Raw genomic sequence first — 12,094 nt, forward strand, 5'->3', positions numbered from 1 at the left:
TGGATGGGTATTTGAAAGGGAGCAGATGGATAAAAGATACTGTAGAACAAATGTGTGAAGCTTTAGTGTGTATGTGTCTTATATTTCTATATATATATATATATATATATATATATATATATATATATATATATATATATATATATATATATATTTTTTTTTTTAATGCAGTGCATGTTTATAACTTTCTTTTAATGCAGAATTTGAGCCACACAAAGTAGATGTTATTCTTCTGTAGAATTGGTGTCTGACTAAAGAGACTGTGAGGCGGGGTGCAAACTATACAATGTAACATAATGAGGCAACAGTCATTCCAAATTCACTTGATATCCCAGAACACACAAAACAGAGTGTATATAATATGAAAGCTTCCGTACAACATCACAATAAGGAGATTTATGGTAAGAACTTACTGTACCGTTGTTAAACCTCTTTCTGCGAGGTACACTGGGTTCCACAGGGATAACATCGGGGTGTAGAGTAGGATCTTGATCCGAGGCACCAACAGGCAAAGCTTTGACTGTTCCCAAGATGCTCAGCGCCACCTCATCTATAACCCTGCCTGCCTCCCTGCACAGGAGCTCAGTTTTGTTAACCAGTCCAATGCAGTAGCAGGCAAAACAGACGACAACAGTTAGCAGCCACATACACCACATTCTCACGACAGGAGAAGGTATCAACGGCTAATGTCATACAAACCCAAAGAAGCCAAGTGCGTCAGGGTGGGCACCCTGTGGAACCCAGTGTACCTCGCAGAAAGAGATTTAACAACGGTAAGTTCTTACCATAAATCTCCTTTTCTGCAGCGGGGTACACTGGGTTCCACAGGGATAACACCAGGGATGTCCTAAAGCAGTTCCTCATGGGAGGGGACGCACTGTAGCGGGCATAAGAACCCGGCGTCCAAAGGAAGCATCCTGGGAGGCGGAAGTATCGAAGGCATAGAACCTTATAAACGTGTTCACTGAGGACCACGTAACCGCCTTGCACAATTATTCAAGGGTCGCACCACGGCTGGTCGCCCAAAAAGTTCCGACAGACCGAGTAGAATGGGCTTTGATGGTAGCAGGAGCTGGAGGGCCAGCCTGTACATAAGCATGTGCAATCACCATTCTAATCCATCTGGACAGGGTCTGCTCGCAGGCCAGCCACGTTTGTGAAAACCGAAAAGGACAAAGAGAGAATCAGACTTCCGAATGGAAGCTGTCCTCTTCACATAGATACGGAGAGCCCATACCACGTCCAAAGACCGCTCTTTGGATGACAATTCAGGAGAGATAAAGGCCGGAACCACAATCTCTTGGTTAAGGTGGAATGAAGACACCATCTTAGGTAGATAACCAGGGCGTGTCCGAAGAACCGCCCGGTTACTGTGAAAAATCAGAAAGGGAGACCGACAGGATAAGGCACCCAAATCTGAAACACATCTAGCAGAGGCAATAGCCAGCAGAAATAAAACCGTAAGAGTAAGCCACTTAAGGTCCACAGACTCAAGAGGTTCAAACGGAGACACTTGCAAGGCCTCCAGAACCACCAACAAATTCCAAGGAGCTACGGTGGGACATAGGGTGTATTGCGGATTCAACCTCCCTGAGTGAATGTATGAACATCAGGCAGAGTCGAAATTTTTCTCTGAAACCAAACCGATAAGGCAGAAATATGAACCTTGAGGGAGGCCAGACGAAGGCCCAAGTCCAGGCCCTGTTGCAGAAAGGCCAAAAGTTTAGCCGATCTAAACTTGTAAGCATCATGATTGTTAGATGCACACCAAGCAAAGTAAGAATTCCAGACCCTATGATAAATCCGAGCAGAAGCTAGTTTCCAGGCCTTCAACATGATTTGAATGACCGCCTCAGAAAATCCTTTGGCCCTCAGAACTGAAGCTTCAAGAGCCACGCCGTCAAAGCCAGCCGGGCCAAATCCTGATATACACAAGGGCCCTGAACGAGGAGGTCTGGGCGTTGCGGAAGTAGAAGGGGACGCTCTATGGAGAGACCCTGAAGGTCTGAGAACCAATGCCGTCTGGGCCACGCTGGAGTGATGAGAAGTAGTATTTCTCCTTCTTGCTTGAACTTCCTTATCACCCTGGGCAGAAGTGACACCGTAGGGAACACGTATGGTAGCCGAAAGTTCCATGGAATTGCAATGGCGTCCACGAACGCTGCTTGAGGATCCCTTGTCATTGTGCCCAAGACCGGAACCTTGTGATTGTGTCGAGACGCCATCAGGTCTACGTCTGGTAGGCCCCACTTGTCCACTAGGAGTTGAAATACTTCTGGATGGAGGCTCCACTCTCTGGCGTGTACGTCCTGACGACTGAGTAGGTCCGCTTCCTAGTTTAGGACCCCCAGAATTTACACTGCCTATATGGCTGGCAGATGGCGTTCCGCCCACTGAAGAATCTTTGACACTTCCCTCATTGCCATGCGGCTTCGAGTGCCGCCTTGATGATTTATGTACGCCACCGTGGTGGCGTTGTCCTACTGTACATGAACAGGCCTGTTCTGTATCAGATCCTGGGCCAGGTTCAGAGCATTGAACACCGTTCACAATTCCAGAATGTTTATTGAGAGGAAAGACTACTCCTTGGTCCACCGACCCTGAAGGGAGTGTTGCTCCAACACCGCGCCCCAACCCCTCAGACTGGCATACGTCGTCAGGAAGACCCAGTTGGAGATCAAAAAGGGACGACCCCTGCTCAATCGTTGGTTCTGGAACCACCATCTCAGTGACCAACGAACCTCCGGAGACAACAAAATCATGTGAGACCTGATCCGGTGAGGCAGGCCGTCCCACTTGGCAAGAATCAATCTCTGCAGAGGGCGGGAATGAAATGGAGTGTACTCCACCATGTCGAAAGCCGACACCATGAGGCCTAGTACTTGCATTGCCGAGTGAATCGACACTCGTGGGCGATAGAGGAAGCATCAAATTCTGTCCTGAAGGTTCAGGACCTTCTCCTGAGACAAGAAAAACTGCTGGTTGTGAGTGTCCAACAACGCCCCCAGGTGCACCATGATCTGAGCAGGGACCAGGGAAGATTTCTTCCAGTTGATGAGCCACCCGTGGGTTTCAGAAACTGGACCGTCTGATCCAGATGACAGAGGAGAATTTCTGGGGAATTCGCCAGGATCAGCAGGTCGTCCAGATACGGTAGGATCCCATTCCAGTCTGGCTTCCGTCCTCTCCACTCCACTGAAACTGCCCTTACAAAAGTCTGCAATAACCTCCATGCTGCTAAATCTAAGGGCCACTACTCTCTACATATTCTTCTTCATCTCTCTGCTTCTTTTGACAATGTGGACCAACCGTTCCTACTGCAAAACCATCACTCCATTGGTCTGCGTGATACTGCCCTCTCCTGGCTGCCTACCTACTTCTATGACCGTTCATTTTCTGTTTCCTCTCATGACTCCACCTCCCCCTCACTTCCACTAACTGTAGATGTACCACAAGGTTCTGTCCTTGGTCTTCTTTTTTATCTTTCTTTCTCTATACGTCCTCACTAGGTAAGCTCATTAGTTCTTTTGATTTCCAAATATCGCCTCTATGCTGATGACACTCAAATCTATCTTTCCTCTCTGGACCTCTCACCTGCTCTCCTCACTCGTATCTCCAACTGTCTCTCTGCTATCTCAGTTTGGATGTCACAGCGCTTCCTTAAACTTAACATGTCTATGACAGAACTGATCATCTTCCCTCCCTCTCGCATATCCTCACCTCCCACAATCTTATTCTCTATTGATGGCACTACTATCTCCTCTAGCCCCCAAGTGCGCTGTCTTGGAGTAATCCTTGACTCCTCCCTCTCCTTCAAACCTCACATTCAGCACCTTTTACAAATCTACCGTTTTCAACTAAAAAATATTTCCATGATCAGACCCTATCTGACCCAGGATGCTACTAAGACTCTTATCCACTCACTGGTGATCTCCAGACTGGACTTCTGTAATCTCCTCCTGACTGGCATTCTGACAAATACCTCTCTCCACTCCAGTCTATCCTCAATGCTGCTGCCCGGCTCATTTTCCTCACCAAACGAACTACGTCCACCTCCCCTCTCTTACAAGACCTTCACTGGCTCCCCTTCCCTTTCAGAATCCATTTCAAGCTTCTCACACTCGCTTACAAAGCCCTCACCCACTCCTCTCCCATTTACATCTCTGACCTTACCTCCCTTTACACTCCCACCCGTCCTCTTCGCTCTGCTAATGCACGCCGACTCTCCTGTCTTCTGATTACTTCCTACCACTCCTCCAAAAATGTTCACGTGCTGCTCCATTTCTCTGGAATTCCCTACCTCTCCCCCTCAGACTCTCCACCTCTCTACAAAACTTCAAACGGGCTCAAGACACACTTCTTCACCAAATCCAGCCAAATCTCGTCCTAACCCTCTGTTCCACACTCTATGTACCCGTCTGTGTCACCACTGTCTACCCCTACCCTTTAAAATGTAAGCTCTCACGAGTAGGGCCCTCTTCCCTCATGTGCTTATGCTTTTTCTTACTCTAATAATCTTCAACTGCACCAAATCCAGCAGTCTTCTGCCACCTGATACTTATTCCAGTGCATCTGCTGATGTAGCTATGTTTATTTACCCTGTACTTGTCCTATATTGTCTTCCACTGTAAGTTGCTATTTTCATGGTTTGATTATTTATGTACTCTGTAACTGGGCGCTGTGGAACCCTTGTGGCGCCGTATAAATAAAAGGATAATAATACAATGTTTTATTTCCTGCTTGCCTCTCGACTGACTAGCTACGTTTACTTTGCACTTAGTAACGTTTCATGTCTTCTAAACAGAGATACAGCAATATATTAAATGATTTTATATCCCTATAAATTTCTAGACATAACAGTGAAATGGAAAGACAGAAAACTCAATGTCATACTAAAACCACGATCATGTACACATGCATTTCTACAAACAATAATTAATAATATTCATCAATAACTCCATAAATCTGCTGCCACATACCTAATCGTTTTGAATAGGCGTCCAGCCTATACGCTGCATTCTCTAAAGATGCCACTTGTTCTTCTATCTGATTTATTTGTTCAAGGTAGGGCTGAAGACTTGCATCTATACAACAAGAATACAATGGCTAATATTTTGAGACCGTTCAAAGAGTATGTTGAAATAAATATCTGGCTTTATTAGTCGATAACTGTAGATGTCCACCCACACTGACTATTTAGTGGTAAAATTCACTTACACCAACCAGCAGAATAGTGGGGTCAAAGCGCTACTAGGTAAATACACACACATTACAGCACTTCTGTTAATAAAGAGAAAGAATAGTGAAGGTAGCGCTTAATAAAAACAGATGGATTGTCTAAAAAACACCAATTTAATATAATTAAAAATAGTGCACAATAACCAAAAGATTACTAACAACAATAAAACGACACTGCATGAATGCAAAGCTACTGGTCATCATTAATGATGAATTACCACAATCTGCCTGTTCCTATTAATCCCACAGGACCTTAAATTGAAAGCATGGACGTTGGTCTGATCGCTTAAGACTGACAGCGCAGTCTCTAGGACGGAGATCCCAATAGTCCCGCTGGAGGATTAATTCCAAGAGTAAATTCAAACAGGAAAGTCCTCACCATTGAAAAAGCAGCAGTGCCAGCTGCGAAACGCGTCAGATGTTTGCCACTTTTGTCACCCGCAATTGCATCATTGAAAGAATTGCCACTGCCTGGACCATCACGGGACCTACAGTTATTGTTTGGGACTTCATGCTAATAAGGACTGGACTTCCATAACAGCACCGCATACATGGTAAGGACTTTCCTCTTGGAATTTATCCTCCAGCGGGACCATTGGGATCTCCGCCCTAGAGACTGCGCTATCAGTCTTAAGCGATCAGACCAACGTCCATGCTTTCAATTTAAGGTCCTGTGGAATTAATAGGAACAGGCAGATTGTGGTAATTCATCATTAATGGTGACCAGTAGCTTTGCATTCATGCAGTGTCCTTTTATTGTTGTTATTAATCTTTATTGTGCATTATTTTTAATTATAATAAATGAGTGTTTTTTAGACAATCCATCTGTTTTTATTAAGCGCTGCCTTCACTATTCTTTCTCTGTATTCACCAAAGGTAGGTGTGACTAACCTACTCCAGGCAGCTGCTTTAATTAGAAACGCACCCCACTAGCGCCCCACTCCAACCCAGGTTGGATTTAATTTTTGTTTACTTCTGTAAATAAGTATTTAGTATCAGTGGAAACGTTTTTTAAATAGAAACCTTATAATACTGAGTTTTAAAATGAAAGTATATTAGTGCCTTAAACATTTTAATGAATATAATAGCACTACTACTTTACTTACACCTTTTGTTCAAGTCTTTGAGATTCCGACTAATATTTCCAGCAATGTCTTTCATCTCCATATACTTCAAACATGTAAGTTTATTCATATTTTCCAAGAGTTTGTAATCTTCACTTGTGGCTGAAATAATATCACGAGAAAACACATACAAACTAATGCCAGAAATCACAAATCAAGGCAGTAGATCAGAATTGAACATGGTTGTATGGTGGAGACTATATTTATTAGAGACCCTAGTTTTATGCAGCTGCTGCTGTTAGGGCCTTCAGTATAAGCAATCCATGCAAGCTTTCATACTTTACTGACATTAAAATACCAACAGTACTGTACAATCCAGCTGTCTATGAGAAACAAATATGTTATCATCTGTATTTGGGCTCATTAACCACTTAACTGACGATTTATTTCGCCGAAAACCGCTCCGAAATTGTTGGGGGTTTTTATGAGTGAATTAGGTGAAGAACATGAATTTAACCCAATCCCAAATTATTTTAGTTTAAAAAAATTAAATAAAAAATAAACATTTTTTTGGGGATTTAAAAAAAAAATTATATAGATTTTTTCAAACATCGAAACATTGATCGGGAACATTGCGGCTTTCATTTTTAAAGCCGGGACAGCCTGCAAGTATACAGGAGGGGGAGGTCTGGGGGTGGCTTGGGAGGGTTCATTTACACTCCCCAGCGGCTGCCATTGTCTGCAGCCGCTGGGGAAGGGGGGATCCTGCCGTGCTGCCAATCACACAGGGGAAGAGTGCGGGGAGGCAAAGGGACCTTCCGGTCCCTTTGACAGCAGCACCGGAGGGAAGTTTATCTTCCCTGCCGCTGCTAACACTCTCTATCTGACAGGTCGCATCCTGTGCGTCCAGGTCAGATAGAGCACTTGCAGGCATGGTCGCATCTGATGCGACCATGCCAGCCAGGCAAGAGGTTAATAATATTGGTGTAAAAGTGCAATGTGCAATAGCCTGTAGCCAACTACAGTATGTGAAAACGTACTTCACCACTGCATGACAAGTTACTTTGTTTTATATTAGGATAACTCTGATCCAAGCCTCTTTCTGACAAAGTATGAAATGGCAAAACACCTTAAGCAATCTTCAATGTGCAAATTTACTTATCGGATGTACCAGTTTTCCATATGTGCCAGATATGGTTTTTAAGTAAAGAAACAAGAGGTGTTCACTGTTTTCAGTATATGGCTATTAGATTTTACCACAGCTAAACTCTCAGATGATTAGGTACAAAGGTTTAATGTTGGCTGTTTTATTGTATATCCTACTTACCTATCAGTTCACCAGTGAGGTAACATGACATTTTACTGAACATATCCTTGCAAAGCTCATTGATATCTGCTTCTGGTGGCTCCACTGCCTCTTCTGCTGTCTCAACTGTAGAATCATCTAAATTGAGCAATACAGAACAGGTTTAGCAGATGTGGTAGCTGATTCATTTAAAAAATAAACAACATCAGTTTAAATGCTGATGCTCACATGGAATCATATAAAGACTGACCCATATAAAAAATGGACTGTTATATACAAGTTAAGACAGAAGCAAAACATTTTAAGAGGTTTACATTACTTAGTCAAACTGGGTTTTCATACCTTGTTAACTGCTGCAGTAAAATAAATTTTTTGGTCACTCACCGTTAAATCCTTTCCTCTTAAGCAGGCTGGGAGACACTGGACCATGGGATTGCAGGTTGGGCTGGAGTTTGGCACTTAAGCTGTGTACATACTGAGCGATATGTCCGTCCGATCTGTCAGATCACATGACATATCACTCAGTGTGTATGCCCGATATGGGCTGCATATCAAACCTGATATTTATTCTGCAGCAGGACAACAACCCCAAACATACAGCCAAAGGGACTAATTCTGAGTTGATCGCAGCAGCAAATTTGTTAGCAGTTGGGCAAAACCATGTGCACTGCAGGAGGGGCAGATATAACATGTGCAGAGAGAGTTAGATTTGGGTGGGGTATATTCAAACTGAAATCTAAATTGCAGTGTAAAAATAAAGCAGCCAGTATTTACCCTGCACAGAAACAGTATAACCCACCCAAATCTAACTCTCTCTGCAAATGTTATATCTGCCCCCCCTGCAGTGCACATGGTTTTGCCCAATTGCTAACAAACTTGCTGCTGCGATCAACTCAGAATTACCCCCAATGTAATTAAGAACTATCTTTAGCTTAAGGAAGAACAAGGAGCCCAGGAAGTGATGATATGGCTCCCACAGAGCCCTGATCTCAAAATCATCGAGCCTGTCTGGGATTACATGAAGAGACAGAAGGATTTGAACAAGCCTACATCCACAGAAGATCTATGGTTAGTTTTCCAAGATGTTTGGAACAACTTCCGTGCCGAGTTCCTTCAAAAACTGTGTGCAAGTGTACCTAGAAGAATTGATGCTGCTTTGTAGCAAAGGGTATTCACACCAAATATTGATTTGATTGATTTCTCTTCTGTTCAGTCACTTTGCTAATTGATAAAATAAACTATTAACACTAGCATTCTTACTTTGCAGCATTTTTTCCACACCTGCCTAAAACTTTTGCACAGTACTGTATATATGACAAACACTGCTGTTTGCTTTTATATAATTTCACTGGTCATCTATGGATTTTATAATACATGCATGGCCATAGGTAGTCTTATAATTTTTTTTCTTATCTTGTGATCTGACATACATTTTTACTGAGGACGGTATACGAGTACCTACCATATGGTTAAATACTTTATTTTTATTATATAATAAAATTATTTTGTTGATTGAAGCGGTTAGGTATTTATCCAGTTGGGAGTAGGCACTGCCATATCTTCTTTTGCCTGACCAGGGTGTTGGTAGACCCCTGGGTTAGCAGTCACTCTTTTTAATTCAGTTTGACAAAGAGGCCACCCCCAATTATTTTCTATTTATCCTTACAGACACCCGAAGGTGCTAGACATTCATGAAAGGGACATTTGTTGTAGAGATGGGACATTTTACAAGAGGGCACGTTCAGCAGCAACTGGATCATTTTGATGTTGGACTTGTGAAAGACTACAATAGCACTAGTATCATTCCGCTTCCAAGTACATCACATCCATCTGCACTCTGCCGCTGCAACATGGCTAGCGGCAAATTCTGTGCTATGGTGTCATAACTCCTGCAACTCATTCTGACATGGAGAATCACTATAATGTACAATCCTATGCACATTCCGCCGTCACCACATCAAAATGACAAAAGATTCAAGTCTGCTTAACTTAATCTGCTTAATTTCCCTCCTTAAATCAACTATATCCTAAACTGCTGAATTTTTAATCTGTTGTTGACATAGGGGTGTATTCAATAACTGTCGGAAGCAGCCATCTTGTCAGAAAGACGGCCGCTTCCGACAGAAATAGGTCGGAAGGGGTTCCGACCTATTCAATAGGGGCTCATTTTTTCCAACAAGTTGGGAATGCCCGATTTGTCGGAAAACACGTGGATCGGCGGAATAGCCGCCGATCCACGTGCTTCTGTCGGAAATGGGGCCAAATCCGACAGGTTTTGGACCCTTTTCCGACAAACTCAATCCGACTTGAAAACAAGTCGGATTGAGGTGAGAAGACAAGCGGTGCTGCGGGTGGCTGGGGGTACTGAGATTGACTGCCGGCGGAGGAGCTGGCTGGTGGGGACATGTCTGCGGCAGCAGGGGGGGAGGCGCTGCAGGGAGAGAGGTACTGCTGTTTTTATTGTTATATATTGTATGACAGTTTCATGTGATTAAATTTATTTTACTGCACATGATGTATTTTTGCTCTTTCCACATGTGCTGTCAATTGTGACCTGATGATCACATATTGTGTGCTGTAAACCCCGACTCTGATGATTACATTTCATGAGGAATACATTACCCGGTACAAGGGACGTATATTTATTCTTTTAAGATCCTTTTCTGTATGAAGCAAAGACTTCCGGTTCCGGCGCCCATGTGAGGAGAAGCTGATTGCTGCAGCTCTCCTGCACCCTCGGCAACCGGAGCACACAGCGCCTCCAATTCGCGGCTTTTCTCCGCGCCGGTCGCACAATACCAGTGGGAAGGTGTAGAGAACTGGATGGAGAGGTTTCTGTCCTCCCCTATGCCCCCTAAAGTCCAAAGATCGAGGTCTGAAAAACGGCCGGGAGAATCCAAGATGGCCGCCGCATCTAACTCACAAACGAGTCTGCAGGCTGCTGGCAGCACCAAACAGGCTTCTGCAAAACACACTTCTCCCTCAGGTGAGCCTGACTGTACCCCTGTCTCTCCAGTGACTTATGCTGATGTAGTAAGAGCTGTTAGGGATGCCATGGAGCCTATCATGGATGTACATGCTGTTAAAATGCAGCAGGCAGTAAAAGATCTAAAATCCCAAATCAAGCATCTCACCAAGACTGTTCTTACAAATGAACAAAGGCTGGGGGAGACTTTTCAGGATGTTGGGGATCTTAAGCACAGATATGATGAGCTCCAGAAATCTCACTTTCAACTGCTGAACAAGGTTGATGATCTTGAAAATAGATCGAGGAGATCGAATCTTCGGGTACTGGGGCTCCCTGAGTCACTGAAAGGTCCTGATTTGACTCTGTTTTTGCAAACGTCCCTCCTTGATTTACTGCATATCCAAGATGAATGCACCGGCTTAGTTATTGAGAGAGCCCACAGACTGGGTCCCCCACGTTCTGCACCTAATAGCAGACCACGTGTGGTCATATTTAAATGTCTGAACTTTCTCCATAAGGAGGCAATATGGTCGGCATCCAGGAAGCATAGAAATTTACAATGGGAGGGAGCTCGTTTGGCCATTTTCCAGGACTACTCTGCGGAGGTTTCCCGGGCCCGTCGAGAATTTACCCCCCTTTGCTCTCGTTTGGTAAAGGCGAATAAAAAATTTGCTCTGCTCTTCCCTGCAAGACTACGTCTGTTTGATGGAAATTCTTTTCGAGACTTTACAAACCTTGCAGATGCAGAGGCTTATGTTTCCGAGGCCTCCCAGGCAGATGACGACTCATCTCAGGTGGACGACACCCTGGAGAGGGATGGCTGAGTATTGCTCCTGGACTTCTCTGTTTCTGGCGATGCCCGCCAATCTAATATAATTTAATTATTGCGGTAGAAGCTGCCGCAGGTGTTTTTTCCCCACAAAAGAGCATTTGGTCTTATACAACGGGCCGAACCATTTTACTTTGTTTTATGTTTTAGATTTTTCTTATACATCTGCTGTTTTCTCCTGGAAATGCAATCTTTCTAGAATGTTTACATATGTTTAGAGGAGATATTTCCATCCTTTTATTTATGTGACAGGCTGCATTTTTCTTTTTCTGTAACGTGCTCTGTGTGCTCCGATATTTTCTGGTTAATTTTCTTAGATATATTTTCATATAATATGTTGCCGAGGGTGGGTAAGGGCGCCCCCTCCCTCACTTTTTTTCTCAGGTTATCAAATTCTGGCTGGCTCAGTGGTGGTCTATGACGGCCTCTGTGCTTGCTCGAACCGGTTGTTCTTGTTTTCTGAAGTTATGATCGTCCTTAGCAGGACTTTCTTTCACAATTTTAATGTTATATTCTGTGTGTTTTCTATGTTTTTGTTCTTCTTTTCTTCTCCCCCTCCCCTTCTTTTCCTTATGTGTCCACCCCGGTATGTTTGGTATTTGTTTCTCGACGGCTGTAGATATTATGGTTACTGTGCATGTTTTCAGGCTCTCCCAGGTCATTTGATGCATGGCTAGTCTGAGTGTAGG

At 43.8% G+C, this 12,094-nt stretch overlaps 2 protein-coding genes across 6 annotated transcripts in view; one reads left to right on the top strand and one right to left on the bottom strand.

Annotated features, from left to right (window-relative positions):
• SLC25A16 (solute carrier family 25 member 16) overlaps window positions 1–12,094 on the top strand; it is a 175,010-nt gene that overhangs the window by 27,073 nt on the left and 135,843 nt on the right. The window lies entirely within an intron of this gene.
• Window positions 1–12,094, bottom strand: part of BLOC1S2 (biogenesis of lysosomal organelles complex 1 subunit 2) — a 36,075-nt gene that overhangs the window by 2,104 nt on the left and 21,877 nt on the right. For all 4 annotated transcript variants that reach the window (XM_063961599.1, XM_063961601.1, XM_063961600.1 and 1 more), the window contains 3 exons: window positions 7,630–7,746; window positions 6,345–6,464; window positions 4,980–5,084 (listed from right to left, as the gene is read on the bottom strand). In XM_063961599.1, the coding sequence (XP_063817669.1) occupies window positions 4,980–5,084; window positions 6,345–6,464; window positions 7,630–7,746 (342 nt within the window). The remainder of the gene's footprint in view (window positions 1–4,979; window positions 5,085–6,344; window positions 6,465–7,629; window positions 7,747–12,094) is intronic.

Source organism: Pseudophryne corroboree, chromosome 3 (assembly GCF_028390025.1).
Source record: "Pseudophryne corroboree isolate aPseCor3 chromosome 3, aPseCor3.hap2, whole genome shotgun sequence".
NCBI classification, from domain to species: Eukaryota; Metazoa; Chordata; class Amphibia; order Anura; family Myobatrachidae; genus Pseudophryne; species Pseudophryne corroboree.